Raw genomic sequence first — 19,764 nt, 5'->3', positions numbered from 1 at the left:
AGAGCAAACACACTAAATCCCCCCCCCCCCCCCGTCTCTGCGAGCCATTATTCAAAACTAATACAGTTTTATTAAAAGAATCCAGATGAATGATTTAATGATGCACTTTTGAATTGTAAAGTGGTGTACATTATTATGATGACACATTTGTTTGTCCCCCCCATCCCACCCTCACCTGCCATCACATATGTACTGATTGAAAGTCCCCTGGCAATCCTTTCTCAGAGTACACTCATGTTTTCAACAAAGCTCCCCACACCCTCCACCCCGACCATTTACATAAATATATCCCTGCACCAATACAGAGGCAGGAACAAAGTGACCATATCTTTAAGGTAGCAGACTTTAATCCCCAACTGAAGAGGCAACATCTCCAAGTGGTTCTACCTCTATACCTTCCTATTAAATTCATGGTCAAGCAATGTGGACTGGCCAGAACACTAATATACTATATTTGCACTTGCCCTTGGTGGGCGCCCAACTATCCTAAATGTGGTAATGATTTAATATGAGGGCTCATTTGATTCAAGCGAATATCAAGATTAAACCAGGTGCACACACCTTCATGGACATGCACAGACAATAAGTAAGCCCACAGAAAAACTCTGTGGATGTGTAGTGTGTTTGCCTGGTGTATAGATATAAAAAGATAGATAATAAAGCCAACCATTTGTTTACCGCTAGTTCAGATCTACATTGAATACTGATTCATTTTCTGTAAATTTGATGGAAGTTTTAGTCTTAGTTTATTTTAGTGTGGTCTGATTGTGAGCAAGGGACTTTTGCAAGCTGTTCAAATTGTTAGCATTAACATTTTCTGAATTTAGCCTGACTTGTCTGTTATGCAGATATTAATCCCCTAAGGAATTCACAATCTTTCATTTGAAAAATAACAACCACACAAGAACCTGGGAGATTTGTGTGAAATTGCAGTTTTGTCAACCCCTAAAATATTGTTGCAAAGAATGTTTAAATCCTAAAAATGCTTACAAATTTCACCAAAATAATTTTGAATTATTTGCTCTGTTCCTCATCTCTAATACTTGACGTTTTTTCACTGCAGAAAGATTTGCAAAACCTCTGTGCGCATGGACAAGATGATTCTGTAAGACTCTGTGAGATTGTAGCACTTGTGCAGGTTGACTTCACTTTGCTACAGAATGTGTTGAATGAGATGTTCTTTTGAAATCATTTTTTCTTAACTTCTATCTGAAAATTACCAACACTACCGAGTTATTTTATCAAATAGATCATACTGAGAAAAATAATTTGAGATGCTTGTATTAACATTTTTCAACCAGACTTTAATAATGTTAACAAACATCTACATGTAGAAATATGCCTGTTAACATTGTAAGTGCACTTGCAGACTCCAAGTAGAAATCCATAGATCATATTATGAGACAGCTGCAACGAAACTGCCATAAAAAAATACGCAAATCATATTCACTGAATTACACAAATTACAGATGTAGCTCAAAACCTCTGAAAACGTGATGATGAATCCCTTTTTTTAACTTCTGGCTGATAATTCATCAGACTACACTGGCAAAGTATTGGGCTTGTGAAAAATGCATGAATTACTAATTAATGAGGCATTCTCGCAACATTTACATATTCATAAAGGTGTGTAATTCACATATGCATGAGAGAGCTGAGTGATAGCTATGAGAGAATAACACATATTCCAAGAAAGAAACCTCTTTATTTTGTTAAATTCTTCAAAAAGCTGAGGGAGCAGAGATGCTTTTAAAAAAACATTACGCATTTATTCTTCCCCACAGAAATGCAAGCAAATGCTTTGGGAGACAAATGCACTGAGGAGATGCAATGATGTGAAACAGTATGCAAAATTACATTTTCTGAAATATTGTCCCATGTGGATTTTCAAAAGTTCATTTAGCAACCCAGTGTTCCTAACAACTGTGCTCAGAAAATATGATTGATTTACATAGACGGAAATATATTTGCAGTATCATCTTAGTTGAGCAAAAAGATATACAGTGCACTCTAGTAATAATCTATAACTTGTATGTTTTTTTTCTTTCATCCATTTAAAAAAATAAATCTAACACTGAATTGTTCACGTCACATATTGCATTTAAAGAGTATGAGACCTCGACATTACATTCAGCTGTTGTGTTCTTTGTTAACACATTGTAATCTCCTTTCTCTGGTTTTAAATTGTAATCTGAAATCTTTCTGATGCTTAAAATAATTTTATAATCACTCTTGGGATTAGTCATCATTATGTACTTTTGTCATGATAGTTAAAATCAGCCAATAGCTGTGCCATGATGTCAGCCTTTTGGAGACAAATCCTTTCAGTGAAGCAGGTCCAAGATGGTTTGGCCGGAGTTGAGGTCTGTCCCTCTTCTGAAAGCGCCTCTCCATTGTTTCAACATTCTCACAAGGGCTTTGTGAAAGCTGTCCCAAATATGGGTCAAAAAAGCACAAATAACATTCAGATGGTTCCTAGGCTTTCCTCACAGCTATGCACCAAAGAATGACAAGTCCAACAAAACCATGTCGAGGTTTTCACCCTGTGCCATTGTCTTTCCGCATTTACTCCAAGCTGGGCCTTTTCAGACAGGCCAGAGTTTTGTCAGGCCTACTCGGACACAGCCCAGCTCTAGCAGCAGGCTTGGCCTCTAAAAAATACCATGCAGAGTCTGATTCACTCCTTTGTTCTATTACAAAAAAATGGCTCTTGGATGTACAAAACGTCTATGACAGAAAGAACACAAAGTAACAAGTAAGAATAGCCTCTGTGGCCGAGTGGACACATACATTTCAAAGTCAAGTCCTTTGTGTTCCAGGGTATTGTTTTAACCAGGAAATTATATTTGCCAAGGCCACACATTTTGAGGTAAAACAACAATCAATTAACTAAATATAGACTTCTGATATTAAGTGATAAAAGAATAGGCAAAGGACAATGATATTAGACACTGTAACCAGAAAACCAAAATTGAAAAGGGCCTTAAATGTCTTCCAAAAAGTGAGGAATAAAAATATGATTAATGACAAATATAGACACAGAACAAAAGAAGGGGGAAGATCACTGAAGATGCAGTTAAGCTAACAACAAGGATGGCATTTTCGGGATGCTTAAGTTTGAGTTTAACCTTGCAGGACTTTTGGAAGGCACTTCTGAGCATCAGGCGCGGGGTTTTGGCAGCTGCACAGGGAGCCTGGTGGGTCAGCCCTTCTCCGGGAGCTGCTACTCCACACTAATCTATTTTAAACCATCTGTGAAATTAGCAAGATTTCCTAAGTCCTTCACCTCCAAGGATTAAAACATTGCTAAGGGTCTAGGCTGTTCTTACATACTGTGCTTGTATACATGTTTGATAACTCTTGAGATCAATCCCAAATTCTTTTCTTTCACCTGTGCTAGAAATAGATAGAAATAAGCTCAAGGGTACATGCCTGTAAAATATATTAAACATCTGGTTGAGATGTGTTTCAACGAGTGTGGAAGCATGAATTTATTTAAAATAATTTTAACTGATGGATGAAAGTCAGAAAAAGAGAATATAGACAGGTATTACACATTCCTACATTCAGTAACATCAGGGAGACCAAGTCTCAGCTGTTTTAAAGAGCCATACCTTGGCACTGCAGCACCTCTGCCAAAGCCAGTACAATGAAGTCATGAGTCAACTCTAATGAGAAAATCAGATAAATAGCAGCTGTTCTTGGGGAAATGGTGCTGTCTGACAGATTCACTGGGTGCAACGGCTGTAGCATTGAGCAGATCCAAATGAGTAAAATATTGTTCCAGGCGCCCCTCATTGCTCCCCTTCCCACCGGTGTTTAGTCATCAGAGTTGTGAAATAGCAGTCCTGCAGCTACACGACAGCATTGCTGTATTAATTATTATCCGCTGTTCAAACATACACATCTTTGTACAACAGTGACAGTTCATCCAAACAGGCCACTTACAAGCAGCGGTATTACTCCCCATAGCTCACCAAGCCCCCAATTATTCACCCGGACCTCTTATTTGGTTCACACAGAAATCTACGGGTACAATGTGAAGCAAAAACAGCTCAAAGAAGATGAAAAAATGTCTGGCGTATCACCAACTCAGCAGTGTTATAATTTTGTGCACTCACTTGCACAATAATGCATAGACAAATACACAAAGCACAGAGCTTTTCTCCGTGCCATTAGTTGTCATGTAGGCTTGGAAAATTACTATAAGATTTATTGTGCAGAGGTATATGTCTAGTTTTCCATCTACTGCTTGGAGAGCGTTTACGCAGAAATCTATTACAGACACTGCAGTTAAACTGTACCTTTCATATGCTCTTGGGAAGGCAGCATACAGTACAATGGTAAAAGACTAAGTGATTGATGAGGACAACAAATGAAACCGGTCCCCCAAATGGTTAAAAATACTTTAGTTCCAGGAACGTTTTTACTGATTGACCTTTTCTTTAGGTAAGTACAGCTAACAGAAGAACTGTAAACCAGTGAAGTGTATGCTTGCAAATTATATTTGAAATGTTTTACCCCTTGCATCAAGAAAGACATTACTTAAAAAGGAAGCGGGGTATAGAACTCATAATAATTATGATGATAATGAGCAATATATGGCTCCAGATCGACATAGTCTGCGCTTACAACTCTCAAGATGACCTCTGACACACACACACACACACACACACACACACACACACACACACACACACACACCCACACACCTCTGTCTCAGTAAGCGCACACACTTACAAACTGAGCCTTCTGTGCTTGCAGGAGGTCAAGGATCCTCAGGACGTGTGGATGTGCAGATTGTTCTTAAAACCAAACCACAGTGATTGGTTAGTGAGTAAATGCTCCATTTGAAGTGAATCTGTCGAACTTCATGTTTTGTTGTATCTGAAGGCAATATCAAGATGGTTTCAAGATAAAATTTTAAACTGCTGAAAACATTTGATGCTGTGCCAGCTTACTATGTTTGTGTTTTGCTTTTTATTTGTGTGTGCACGTGTGTCATATATCCATCTGTGATGCATTGTACCATGCTCACACTGGACACATCAGAAAGTAAAGTTTTGTGATTAAGTCTTCATAAGGTTTTAAAGTGTTGAAACTGCACATGGACATGTACCATTTCAATATGGAACAACTGAACAATTACTTAAAATTTAGTAGCTACCATTAACATGTTCAGAACAATCAGTAAAAGATGCATTATATATTATTTGCTACACAATACAGTGCCATGTTACAGGGACGTTAGGTTTCCGCTCAGCGGCTACGTGTTCATGCTGGCAGAGTTTGTTTCTTTCTCTTTGTCTTTGAAGAAAGATTCAATCCCCCTTTAGTCACACACACACTGGCACTCCCTCTGCGCTACCTGCCGGATCTATATGTTTCCATGTTCGGGGTTAGCCACTATAGCTGGGAGACAAAGCTAAGGCCTTGTTCAGGGGTTAAAAAATTGCAGCGTATTTGTTTGTATATAAATGAGGTTCAACTTTTGCCCTCAACAACAGCAACATTGTCGAGCAATGCTTTGTGCTGGCCAGTAAAATATATGTAAATGCATATTCCAGGTACTTGAATAGACAGGTTACTTTCTGGCATAATTCTACTGTTTATCTCACAGTTTTTGAGATGATGATAAAATCAAACTTGTGGACCTATTCTGGCTCATATTTCTTATTTTCAGCAGTACTTCTCTTGAATTTTTTTTTAACCCAGTGCCATTTTTGGTCTGAACTCTCAGTAACTACTGAAGTTGAGGCCTCTGCCTTACATAGTTTTAAAAAGGAAGACAAAAATCAATGTAAGCCAAAATCTACCTCTGGTTCTTTTGACAACCATTGACGTCACAAATGGGCAGTGAATGGCTGAGGTAAACTAGGCTGCTACAGCTGGTTACAGTGCTGCAGAGAACATTGGTAAAGGGGTGGCTGTAGTCCAAGAACTTACACAGACAGTGGACACATACATGGTGCTGTTTATACTACATTGGAAGTCTGCATACACGGACGCGTTTGTTGGTCTACGCGGCCATACGTAGTGGGCTACTTGGGACATTAGTAAGTTTAAAGTAACACTGATCCGTGCGAACCCTCATGCTCACTCGGATGCAGAAAGTTGTTGATATGCCAGCACTATGACTAATAGATGGAAATAAACTACTTATGATCCTCATCGTTAACCTTGTTTATGTTTTTGCTATTGTGAATATTTTGGATATCTGTTTATGTCTGTTTATTTTGCATTATTATTATATATTTGTACTCTTTCCGACTTTGTACTGCATCTGCTGCACAAAAATTTCCCTTGGGATGATTAAGTTTTATCCTATCTCATATTTAAAATATGTGAGGCGTTAAGTCCAGTACTACCAGGTACAAATATATTCTTTTGCTGTTAAGTCAGGCTACAATAAATTGCCAGATGACCAGATTATCTCCACAAAAGAGAGGACAGTTTGCATTCAGGCTTCAAGCTTTGTGTATAATTAAATTATAGGTTTAGTATGATCAGATTGCACTAACAAGTAACAAATAATACAAGAATAAAACTAGTACAGGAATCAAACATGTTAAGTTGTGTTTCAAAAATGTTGAAGTAAAATATTCACCATACACATGCCTTTTTCAGTGTGGTGTAAAATGTAAAACATCACCCTTGGACAAATGGCACAAAAAGTCTCATCCAGGTGATCTTCAAAGGGAATGAATAATCAACTTTCTATTTAGAATTTGTTTAGATTTAATGTGTATAACTCCAGAAAAATTTGCACAATGATATTTGGATGTTAAGGTAAGATACAGAAAATGCTAAATCTTATCATTTATTTTCATGTAAAAATAGGTATATTCATTACCTGCATATTAAGTGTTTTTCTAAATTAACACTAACCTACAATGAATCTGTTAATGTGCAATTTCACTTTTTGTTTGCTTAAAGACAGTTACAGATATTTATAATCATAGGCATTACTGACCTGTAAGTGTATGAATAACCTACAATAATATGATAAAACATTTTAATCAGAAGTTTTGAAAAATGTAATAGTACTAATTTGTTTAAGTTGACAGAGTAAGGTCAAGATCAAGATCTCAAGATAAGAATAAGTCTACACCATTTGATTTATACTTTCTCATCCCGTCTGTTTTCCTACACTGCAAACAAACACCTGAACAAGAGCAAATAATGTGATGGAATGCCTCCACAATGAAAATAATTACTCAAATCTTAAAACAAAATGTCTCTTTAATTTGTAAGTGTCAACAGCAGTACAAAAGATGGAGTGATGGGAGAAGTTTTCTGTAACACAATTTCTGTCTCGTTTACAGAAAAGGAGGAAATTCTTGAGGTAAATGAGCTTAAACAGGCAGTTATTCATCCCACTGTTGCATTGTTACAATGGACTGAGACATACAGAAAATGGTGTTACATTATAATATGCCTGAATAGATCCTGTGGGGATAATTTAATCATATACAGTATACACATTTCTATGGGGCCTAGATACACCCAAATGTGTCACTCATTGGTTTGTTTTTAATTGATATAGTGTATTAATACTACCAAAGCTGAGGAGATTGCTCTCCACACACACCACTGTAAAATTATTCACCTTAAGTTTACCTCACGTCAATACTGCACATGGAAACCAAAGACTTGCTGGTGTACACTTTGAAGCCAAGCAAAACAAAACAAACATAAAAAAAAATTAGTAACATTTTCATTTTTTTTCTTTTTAGCAATAATACCCCTAGCAAATAATTTTTGTACTGTATAAAGAAGATCGTGAACACAAACGTGATGGCAACATTTTTTTTAAGTTGAATTAAAAACTTTACATTGGACTGTACAAGATATTATGATAAACTATTTACATATTCGGACATAAACTTTTTTAAAGCAGCAACAGACACTATGTATTTCATTTTCTCTAATAACACCCAAACAATACTTGCCATGGGCCTAGGTACCTGCCAGAAAAAACAAAAACGAACAAAAAAACCCAAACATTTCTACGCAGAAAATTGTATCAGGCTGCCAGCAATTTCAAAACAATGGCTCCAGTGATAGAAGAGCCACACACAGTGTTGCTTGAGAGACAACTCTAAAAAGCAAAGTACCAAAGACAACTATAAATGTTGCCCTGAACGACAAATTTTACACTTCTGAACAGCAGCTAGCATGTCAGTCCAGCATGTCAGTGAATTGTGCTGATTAAATTAACAAAGAGAACATTCCCACCATATACATCACAAAGTTCAGACAGAAAAAAAAAGAAGAAATTACAGTAAGTAATGTTCAAACAGCATACAAGCTTTTGTCTTCAAACCATTTGCGTGTCTAACAAGTGGATTAAGAGAAAACAACTGTGAGGGCTACATTTGTAGATGGCTGGATAGTCATGACATGAACATGTTCATTAAAAATCAGCGTACAAAAAGATGACGAGAGAATTAACTAAGAAGACCGCACAATGTCTGTGCATTTTGCCACATTGAAACAAATAAATATTTGCACACTCCCACCTTTCAAAAAAAAAAATCTAAAAACATCACTTGTGTTTGAAACAATCATTTATGAAAAAACACCTTTGTTTATTATGATAATGTAAATGCAAGCCAAATGCATGCAGATTTGTTTTTAGGATGATATCAGCTCCTCATAAGATATTTTTGCCACATACCATGGGTGCTGTAATAAACACAAGACACAAGTGAGGATATACAGCATACCACTTAGATTGTATCATGATTGGAAGCAAATTATTGAATAAACATCAAGTGCTTGTTGTTTAAATGTACCTTGTAATGACTCCTTTATTAACAAGTCTAATAAGTGTAGCTTTTATTTCGATTGGTTCTTTGAATAGTCCAGGGAAGATTATCAAAACATAGCAAGTGAGGAGCTTCTCTCTATCTCAGGTCCAATACTGCTTTCTTCTAATAAGCAGAAAAACTCAGCATCTACATGAGTTACAGTGACTTGTCAGGTTTTAAAAACATGAAACCATGTACAAAAAAAAACAAACATGAAAAATAAAATAAAATAGAATAGCCAAATACATAACTTATACTTCACTAATGAACAAAAATATATTTCCTATGTTATATTTACAATAAAATCTAAATGAGATGGTGAATTCACTAAAAACCATTTTTAGCTCCAATTCATCAAATATGTGTTTTGTCTTTTGTGTTTTGTTTCTATTCCTCTGATTGTCCATGTTGTTGTTTCACTGGCAATTTTAGAGCCAGCAGTGGCTAATAATAAATACAATTTGTTGATACTCTGCAGTTTCACATACAATATATAATGCACTGAAGTCTGAAGTCTGGTGTTTGACGGATAACCGAGCCTGCTGTTGAATTTTCTGCTCACTTTCTTGTGCTGAGTCTCTCCCCTAGGCAACCCTGAAGCTTAAACAAAGTGTTCATTCATCACATGTGTCTTTGCATAAATAAACAAAATAAGTAGACAAAAAAAAGACTCAAATCTGGCAACTGTGAGAGCAAACCCACTTGAGTCCAACTGGGGAATTTTGTTCATTCATGGTGTTTTTCCTCAAACAGCTTCACATTAATCAGAATTGATAAAAATACAATTTATATCCAGTGCTTATAACACTTATGAAACATCGTCTCCTTGTGAGTTCTTGTCATTTTTTTTTGTCTTTTTTTGTCTTTTTTCGCTATATAAGCACAGTCAAGTTTCAGTTCTGTGAAAAGTCCTTTTTAACTACCAGCCAACTAAAGCAATGTGGCATGGTCATGAAAATATTTACAATCACATACAAATCAATCTTAACCACCAGCAAACAGGAGCAAACAGCTTAAAAATACCAAACAGGTAGACTTAGAGGGAAGTCCACTTGGGTTTGTTTGCAGGAGAGCATCCATTAAATGTCTTCTACCTCAAAATGAGAGCTATGTAGAAAAGATGTGATGGGGGGAAAAAAATAAAATAGGAATTATTAATGGGGTGGTTAAAAAACCTACTACACTTAATATAAATGCTTCCAAAAAGTAGAAACAATGCAAGCCAGCACTGACAATAAGACAATAAAAGTACTGAAGATATGAGTGCTTAAGAGATATAAAGAGCCATCTGTACCAATTAGAGCTAGGAGAAAAATGCAGTGACCAGCAGTGGGGATCTTGACCAGTTGCAGCCAGTAACCAGCAATTCAGCACCTTCAAAAGGCTCTGTGCTCTTTCTGAAATGGACAGGTTCAAGGGCAAGGGAGCAAGGGAGGGGAATAGCTGGACTCATGAATTAATAATGCTGTATTTCAGATGATACCCAGTCGTCAGTCATTTTAATAATCCCCCACAGCTTGATGTACTTGTTCCATCTGCTCGCCAGTGCCTGGTGATTGGGCCAGGGTGGGAGCCCTGTTGAGGCCTTACTACCAGCACTTTGATGGAGAGCACAATGAGGGACACACACCCCATTTTTATTGTTTCCCATCCCTCCCTGGTGTTTTCTCCTTCTCTGAGCCAGATGGCACCCCCTGGGTGCTGAGGTTACCACGGGCAGGGGTCAGAGCAGGGCATGGCAGGGAGGGGAGCCACTTAGACCTTCTGCCCTGTAAAGAAGATCTGAGTCTCAACATCAAGGCCTTGCTTTATCTAGCTGTAGTCTCCAGAAGGTCACCACTTGAAATTCTGGATAGGGACTTTGCGCCCCTTGTTTCTGACTCATTTGAAATGTTTTCCTATTTAAAATGCAAGAGGTAAGTGCATTCCATAAGATAAGATTATTAAAAATAACAGCGTAAGGCTCAAGGGTGACAGAATAAGATTTGTGTAAGTGCACTAATGCAAAAATCAGTGTTTTAAGTTTCCCCTGTCGCATGACAAGGTAATTTAAGAAACAAACAATGATTTTAGGCTTTCTCTCAGTTTATAAATATCCTGTCACTCCTCTTAAGACTACGGCAGTAATCAACTCATTGCATCAACCCGATGTCCGTGCTCTCCTTTAAGACTTCTTAGTGTCAATTTAAGATTTACAATGTCTAAAAAGAATTAAGATTTAAAAAAATGAAGTGCTAAGACCTAAGACTTTAAACTTGCCGACCAAATGGGGCTAAAGTGTTTAACAGAACGTACTGTAGCTACACATTGTACAACATCAATTTGGGATTGTAATGCCCCCAAAGCTGCCTTTCGCTGCTGTTCCAATCCCACAGATTGGAGGCCTTTGGCCCTTTAGCATTCTGGCCTGATTACAATCACTCTGATTAAGAACTTGGTGAGTCAAGACTGGGTTGCGGAGCTTGAAATGAGTTAAGGATGCCACGGTGCTCTGTGTGGACTCGGGTGAGAAAATGAAAGGGCTGGCCGGTTTCATTGATGATCACTGCATTGGGCTCCCTGGAGAACAGCTAGCATCACACGCTACCACCTAGATGTCACATAGTCTAACCTCCTGCAGAGCCTGCTGCCTCCAAGTTCCTGAGTTTCATTTGTTTATTCTGTTAGGGTAAATTAAAGAAAGACTGGATAATGAAGCTGTATTAAGAGATCAAGAGATTGTCCAAGACTCACGAAGCCTCTCCCAAAAGACTTTACAGATTTTAGAAACAACTTGAAATGTTTGGCACTTCTGCACTAAATTATGCAGTCTGTGTAATAACAATAACAACGAAAACACAGTAATAATAATAATAATAATAATAATGTGTAATTTCCCGCTATAATAAGTTGGAACCACTCCATATTAATTTTGAGATATTTTGTACTGTTAATAATTGATTCTTGATTGAAAACATTCACAAGCTGTTGGCTGGCACACTATACCTGAGTGAGAATATTATTCCCATCTTGAACAGTTATGCAATATATCAAAATCATTTAATTGAAGAGGAAAACAAGATAAATGAGTCTAAGAATTATAGGTTCATACTAAATGTTCAATTTCAAGTTCCGTCTTTTGTTCTAGGCAATGACCTAATTGTGTAAATGTCCATGATCACAATGACAAAATAAACAATGAGATTAAAAAAAAAAAACACAACCAAACTGCTTCACACTCTTGAAGAAACACTTAAGACCAAATAGCTTTTGATTCTGATGAAGCCACATCTGCATGCTGGCTCCTAAATGATACATCATTGTTAATTTTTTAATACATATTCAAAACCTTTGTGGTGTACTTTTCTTTTGCTCTTTCGCTCCATCGGATCAGATCAGACCAGCCCTCTGGGACATCCTCCTGTACGAGTGTTGTGTCTGCATTAGCCTTTCCCATTAAAGAGGGGACTCAGTTGGCGCGGACTGGCTCTTGTGTGTCATTTTCACTACTATAGTCTGATTTGGGCTCATCCTCAAAATCCTCGTACATGTCCATCTCATCCTCGCCATTGACCGGCTCACTGTTGTTTGCCATGGCACTGGGCTCTAGCTTCATGTTGTAGGTGCTCTGAATGACAGGAATGGATGGCTCAGGACTCGCTGATGCACTCGAGCATTCTGACGTCATCTGAGGTGAGGGTGTGGTGGTCGCCATGGTGATGGCCCCAGGATAGACCATGCTGGCGCTGGTGGTGATGGGAATCTGTGGTGGCTGTCTGGATGTAGGAGAAAGAGAAGAAATTGAGATTAAACCCACTTTTCTGTCATGATTTACCTAATCTGACCTTCATAAACACTTAAAGAGTGAGTGCTGCTTATGGTAGTCTCAAAAATGTATCTATATATTTAAATGTATATATCTATATATTTAAATTTTTATATTTTGCAGCACTTTAAACTGAGATAGTTGGATTAGGGGTTTCCTACAGCAGTCAGCTTTAAGCCAGCAGCTCTGTGAAAATGATTTGGGAAAAGAGAGGTTCTCCTGACAGCTCCCGTCTTGAGCTGTTCAGGAACGCTACCCAGTTTATTGGTGACATAAAACCAATACGTGGTTAGTGCTACTCTCGCTGTTGTGCAGGATGATTGATACTCCAGCCACTGAAGCTTATGACTGACATGGGAACACCTGGAGGAGGGTTCTCCTGCTTACCACACACAGTAAATTAAAGTGTTAAGCTTCAGACTGCTGCCCTCCAGCCTTCTGTAAGTCTATACTTAACAGCTTATATCCTGTAATAATGTCTGCACTTCATGCTCCATTTGCAGACTGCTATTGTCTAAAATTGGTAAATCACAGCTATTGAAAAACACTTGATTTTAATGTGCATGTCAGTCTTGTCTTAAATACCAATACAGTGGAGTTTAACTCAACACTCGCCTTTGGAAATGGTGCTTACATTGTATGAGAACAAGCTCTAGTTTGAGGGATTTGTGACTGCGCACCTACCCCACAGTGAAGAACTGCCTCATCTCTTGCCGCCGTGAGCGCATCATCTGCTTGTACTCTCCAATGCGGAGTTTTTTCCCGTCGATGATGCAGGTCCTCTTGGGCCGTGGCTTGTACTTGTAGTTTGGGTACTTCTCTAGGTGGAGCTTACTCAGACGGGCCTGCTCTTCATAGTATGGCTGCTTGTCCTGGTTTGTCATGGACTTCCACCGAGAACCTACCCAACGCAGTAGATTCAGATTTCAGTATTTTCACACAAGCTGGAAAAAAAGCAGCCTTAATAATGGATTGTAAACATGATTAAAGAGTATTCCAATTAGGATGTTATCTTTAAATGATCAATTATGTAATCATATAGAGTCAGAGGCTCTCCACTTCACTATCTTACAAGAACAAATAATTTATGTGAAATACACGGTCGAATTAAATTTTCCCACATGGGGTCTAAACTTAAGATCAACATTGCACTGCACTTTGTAAGTTTTCCAGCAAAATCATGTTTTATCATGCATTTCACACCAACTTCTTGATAGCCTGATAGCACATTATCTGAGACGAGAGACATGCTTCGATGTCAAACAGTAAGGAACAACAAGATAGTGTAGTAAATACTGCATCTCTCTGAAGTGTCTTACTAGTAAGTGGATGACAGCACTTATAACAGCTCTGATGTATGGACTCCAATGCTGAGGGGGCAAGACCCATTTAGCCTCTGTCATTTTTCATGACAAACACTTATGGTAGTGATGGGCTATAAATCCATCTGTATGCTACGGTGTCCTGGTGCACAATGGCCTATGAGATAACACACACTGCTCCTGTAGATACAAACTACTTTGTCAGATCAGCTACACTTATTGCATAGCAATAAGGGTACAGAGGCAGGAATGGAAGTTAGTTCATGATAACATAGTTCTGTTTAATTTGCCAGTGACATAAGTGCAGCTAAAAGGTCTTACCCAAAATCTTGCTTATGTTGGAATTGTGCATGTCAGGAAAGGCCTGGAGGATCTTGCGCCGCTCATCCTTTGCCCACACCATAAATGCATTCATTGGCCTTTTAATGTGGGGCTCGTTGTTGTTCCTTCCTCGGGCTTCTCTGAAGACTCGTGCCTCAGTAGATCCAGCGCCTCCTGTTGGCCAACAATAATAGGGTTGGGGTTTATCTGCAGAGCCATTTACTTCCTTGCAACCTGGAATAGCCAGAGCAGGAACAAGAAGAGAGAGCGAGGCAAGACATTGATTAAATGACGAGCCATGTTCAAACTCTCCTTCATTTACCGTCATCACTGCCGTCATCATCATGAGCATTGTTTCAGATGAGTGCAGGGCTACAGACCTGTTTAGAGTGGAAAACCTGACTTGACTGGCTTATATTTTATGTGCTATAAAAGCGACTACAATGTCAGTTTAAGGGGGAGCTATGCTGCTTATTGTCAGGTCTATCCAAAACCAAAAGAGCAAGACCTCAGACTTCAATGGCAGTTAAATATTTGGTCTGCAAGTGTTCATACTTTTCTATTCTGCCACATACATTTCATTTTGACATTCATAGTGTCCATACAATTTGCAAGAATGCAAAGATAAATAACAAATACGGGACTTAAAGAAAATCAAGGAGGAAAGCTCGAACTCTGGCAAATTTTAATAAAGCTTTCTGCCGAAGTACATTTTAACACATGCATAAATAAATTCAGGCACGACATTCCCCTGCTTTACTTTTTCTCTCTTTTCCCTCCCTTCTTCTTTCTCACTCTCTCTTACTACTTTAAGCATACATACACACACACACACAAACAAACCAGGCACACATTTGCGAAGAGAGACTGCCGATTCTGCAAAGTGCTGTTTCTCAATCAGGGTATTCACAATCAGCATAAGAGTTTCTCTCAGTATTAAACTGTACATCAGACTGATAATGATTTCTGTTTGCATGCGCATTTGCTTCCTTTTATATGTAAGATGTGAAAGAATTAAATAAAAGCAATATGAATATTTAAACAAACAAAAACATGTTGATAAACAAGGCTTGAAAAATAAGACAAAAAAAGCCTTCCATATGCTACGATACATCTTTAATGATCTCAAATCTGGAAAAGAAAGCTTGGGATGACTCATGCATATTTCATCATCCACATGTGAAGCCTTCTCATTAGACCATTCCACTAGCAGCCTTGGCACACGTTACCTGGGGTTTGATTTCTATTATTATTTCAGTTGATAAACAAAATCAAACTCTTAATGAGTAATGGAGGGCTGTGCAGAGACATTAATTCCAAATCCTCAGAAACCTCGCTCCGCTGTAATCACGGAAGATGCTGCTGCACCATTTTCACCCTCAAGAGTTTGAATGTCTTCACTTTTGAAAAAGGGTGTCATGTTTTATTAGTTTACTTTACAAGTATTATAGGAGACAAGTAGTGAAACACACACACACACACACACACACACACACACACACACACACAGCTTCTGGGGCACAAAACCACCTCGAGTAAAATAGAGGTGGAGGTTGGTTTTGGTTTATGCTCACAGAGAATGTTTAAGGTTCTACTGCCCACTAGGAAACCTGTTTCTCCCAATACAAAGGCCCCCCAAATTGATTTTCACCAGCTCATGTTAAACGGTCAAATAGGCACATTTATAATCCACGGAGGCTTGCCTTCATCTGGGAGGCCAGTGGAAAATGTGTTTTCACATTGTGGCTTTTCCTGCCGATAGGATTCAGCTCTTATTGTCATATAGTTATAGTCCAGTGGAAGTCACAATCATATACTTAACATGTGCTGGGCTCATCTCAAAATCCTGTTTCTGTCTTTAGGAGAAAAAAAAGTATATATAAAACAAATACATAAATTACTTACATTTTGGGGGAAAGAAGTAAACCTTCTCTTGATGTTAATATCTCTAAAATAGAGGTTAAAAACAATATATTACCTTTATTATAATTTCCTAAAAGATTGTCATAATGTTGTAATGCTCATTCATTGTCACATATTAAGTATAACTTGATGCACTGAATTATGTTTTTTTCTCTCTTTTTATTTTATTTTATATGATCATCCTCATCCAAATGCCTCAAGAGAACCTGCAAAACCCTTCCCTTTGCTTAGTCTCTAGTTTTAAAAATACATGTTTCATATGTGAATGCATATTTCTATGAATGTCCTAGTAGTAGAATCCGTTAAAGAGGAGCTTTGTGTTAGTTTCATTAACACGTTTTCAAACTCTGCGAGTACCATCTCCTAGAAGGCTATAGGCCCTAAAGCCATCATGAATTCAGAAATAATACACTACCTTTGCTGCCACCAAACCCCACAGTACGTTAATTTCATTTAGCATGCACTCACTGTACAGGATGAATTGATTTCACTTTGTTTGGTTTTGACAACCATGTTTATTGTGCAATGAAATGTGGTGTGGCGGAGGGCTGACAGTATCCATCAACGCGGGGCAATCTGCTGACTGCCGGGGCCAGATGAAGGTATTCATTAGCTCAGGAGCGCAGCGCTCACTCAGACACGACAGCCAGTGTCTGCGCCCTGGGATCGCTTGCTGTAATTTACGATGCCTCCCGTGCCATTACTCTATCACTGACACTGATTCAGCAATTTATATACTGGTGTGCATGCATACGGGCAGAGGTGAGCTTCTTACGGGGAGGGGGACAAAACAACTGCCTGCCATCAGCTAGTGCCATATCCATAGTTAGCCAGGAAACCAGCCACGTGACTTGGTTCATTGGAGGGAAGCCAGATGAGGCATGGTTTTTTGCTCCCATGATGGCACGTAGAAAAGTGCCTGTCTGTTCTGGCTGATGCTACAGAAAGCCGTTGAAATGAACAACAGTTGTGTTGCATCATCTTCACTCGCACTGAGGCAGGCGCTGTGGTCCTGGATTTGTAAAGAACAAAGTGATGAAGTTATCAATCTGACTCAGACCTAATAAGGCTGCCTCTGGGAAACCAACAGCCTAACGCAGAGTTTGACCTTTGACCTGAAAAATTCTTCACTGTAATATATGTCTATAGATATCACAGTATGAACATCACTATACAGTGTTGGGAGAGTGGCAATATATATAAGACCATACAGGCCTGCGCGGGTAAATTCATTTGGCTCCTTATTCAGCCCCATAATATATATGACTTAATCAGAGGCATCCTGTGCATTAGCAGCAAGTCTCAGCAAATCCCTAGAAGCTGCAACATGCAATTTACTGCAACATTGTTTCTGTCTTTTCATTGAAAATCATGGCCCTACTGTGACATTTTGCAAATGAGCATTAACTATTTTTTTCCAGGAGGTACTGGACATGTAGGAATCAGTTAGTTAGGTGTGTGATTGTGTAAATAAACACAGATTTTTAGCAGTGACAGGGGCAGGCCCCCTGGGTGGTAGCTGGGGAAGGAGCGAAACAGGGGGAGCGCTGCTTAATAGAATTTATTGTGATTCATGAGGCCCGCAGCTCAAGTGTGACAGAGCGATATGAGAATCCCCTTTTAATTTGTCTCTCCTGGAAACACTGCAGATGAGCAGCATGAATTACAGTGAGAAAGAATGATTGTGTGTGGTGGTGGGGAGGTGGGGAGGTGGGGGGAGGGGGGTATAAAAAATGGAGAAGGGAGAGTGTAGGAAGCAGCAAAAAGGGAGAGAAATGGAGAGAGAATGTAGTGAGGCCCAAAGGCCTATCACACCTGTGAGCTGCAGGCTCAGACTCGACCATGTACCAAGCCAGAGGGTAGCACTGCCCCAGCCGTCCCCTCTCCTCCCCCTTTTCTCCTCCTTACTCATCTTTGTTCTGTGGGCAGACTCGTAATGTCACCCAGGAATCTGCTCGAGAGGATGAGCCTCGGTGAGCAGGCAACAATCACGCAAACCTGCCAAGCCCTCCCTGTTGGGATCAAATCTAACACCTCTGACTGAAGGCATTTACTGCTGACAATAGAGCCTCTCCCTCGGAGCAGGATCAGGCTAGATTAATGTGTATGGGCAGACGGGATACAGTGCTCAGTGCCCCTGTTCGAGCCTGAGCTCATAGCATGCTAATTAAACCATTACAAATTACAAGTGATATAAGCCCTATTATAACATGTCAGTCCTTTTTTTCTTTTCCAGTCAGGATGATTTGAGGAGCGTGTGTGTGTGTGTGTGTGTGTGTGTGTGTGTGTGTGTGTGTGTGTGTGTGTGTGTGTGTGTGTGTGTGTGTGTGTGTGTGCGCACGCGCGCGCGCGCACATGGGAACTTGGGAACAAACAGCCAACCTGTTTCAACATGCAGGCTATGGCTTTTACTTTTGTCTACTCTATCCCCTCTCATATGCATTTAGCCTTAAAGTGGAGTCTAATCTTCCACAACATCCCAGCTTTGCACACACAAAAGGAGATGCATGCACACACAGAGACACAAGAAACGCACAGAAATGTGTCCTATTGGGGGTAAATTTGGCAACTTGCCAACTTCAAAACAGAACTTTCTTATTGATTGTGTTGACTTATTCAGTTATTGTTGTTGGGACTTGATAAATCATTATGCCTGAGCCGCCTTATCTTAGCTTTCTTCTAGGAAAACTCCTCTGCAATAAAAGCCAGAGCTTGATTCCCACGGCCTCACAGTGGAAGAAAAACAACAACAAAAGCCCCTTCAAACAATCAACTCGTATAAAACTTCATAACAGCTCCGAGCTACCGAAACCCATCACCAGTGATCTGTAACAACAATGCAACACTACTGTTCTTCTCATCCTATTCCATGAGGACTTTGTTAGTGGTGCTGCTTGGCTACAGCCTCATCATTTCTCACTCTATGGTTGATATTATCACACTGGGCATTTGGATTAATTCTGTTTCCTGCCTCCACACATCTCTCAACAACTTCTTTGTTCTCTGCAGACCCATAGTGATGGGGGGTGGTTTGGACAAACACACAAACTCAGCTACACAGCAACTCCATACTGCCATTTGTGAATGAACAAAGGGGGCTGGCTGGGCTGAGGCCTTTGTGGTATTTAGAAATGTTTTCATCAAAGCTTAGAAAGACCTAATGAATTTGCGGTGAGTTTGTGTGTGCTGCTCGTGGCTTTGCAAAACGAAGGAAATCCTATCTATTTCCATTCCTTTGCCACTTTTTTCCAAGTCATTAGGACTTTGGTTGCTGCATGCTTTGCAAATATTAGCTTTAGCGACCTAAAGCTTTCTGTGAACTACTGTGATGACAGAAGTCCGCTGTAGGCTGGGCCTGCTCAATGTGGCTGCTCTGTTCTGGAGGGAAAGCTGCTAACATACCAAGGGGCTTTCACGCCCTATGTGAGGGTTGGGAGGTACACCCAGTAATTTTCCTTTTCAGGAAACAACCAAAGTATATTCAGTGTGTTCTGAACTACTGAGGAAAAGTGTGATGAAATACAGAGGGGATTCCAAATCAATGTCTCTCCTACTGTACCAGAATGATCCCCAAAACTGG

General features: G+C 39.2%; 1 protein-coding gene across 19 annotated transcripts in view; it reads right to left on the bottom strand.

Annotated features, from left to right (window-relative positions):
* Positions 1 to 7,224: 7,224 nt before the first annotated feature.
* Positions 7,225 to 19,764, bottom strand: part of sox6 (SRY-box transcription factor 6) — a 134,334-nt gene continuing 121,794 nt past the window's right edge. For 17 of the 19 annotated variants that reach the window (XM_046032701.1, XM_046032707.1, XM_046032702.1 and 14 more), the window contains 3 exons: positions 14,262 to 14,495; positions 13,303 to 13,519; positions 7,225 to 12,568 (listed from right to left, as the gene is read on the bottom strand). In XM_046032701.1, coding sequence (XP_045888657.1) covers positions 12,262 to 12,568; positions 13,303 to 13,519; positions 14,262 to 14,495 — 758 coding nt within the window. In that variant the 3' untranslated portion in view covers positions 7,225 to 12,261. The remainder of the gene's footprint in view (positions 12,569 to 13,302; positions 13,520 to 14,261; positions 14,496 to 19,764) is intronic. The other 2 variants (XM_046032714.1, XM_046032715.1) reach the window with 1 other exon arrangement.

The sequence above is a fragment of the Micropterus dolomieu genome, linkage group LG20, assembly GCF_021292245.1.
Source record: "Micropterus dolomieu isolate WLL.071019.BEF.003 ecotype Adirondacks linkage group LG20, ASM2129224v1, whole genome shotgun sequence".
Lineage (NCBI taxonomy): Eukaryota > Metazoa > Chordata > Actinopteri > Centrarchiformes > Centrarchidae > Micropterus > Micropterus dolomieu.
This window is presented reverse-complemented; position numbering and strand designations above follow the sequence as displayed.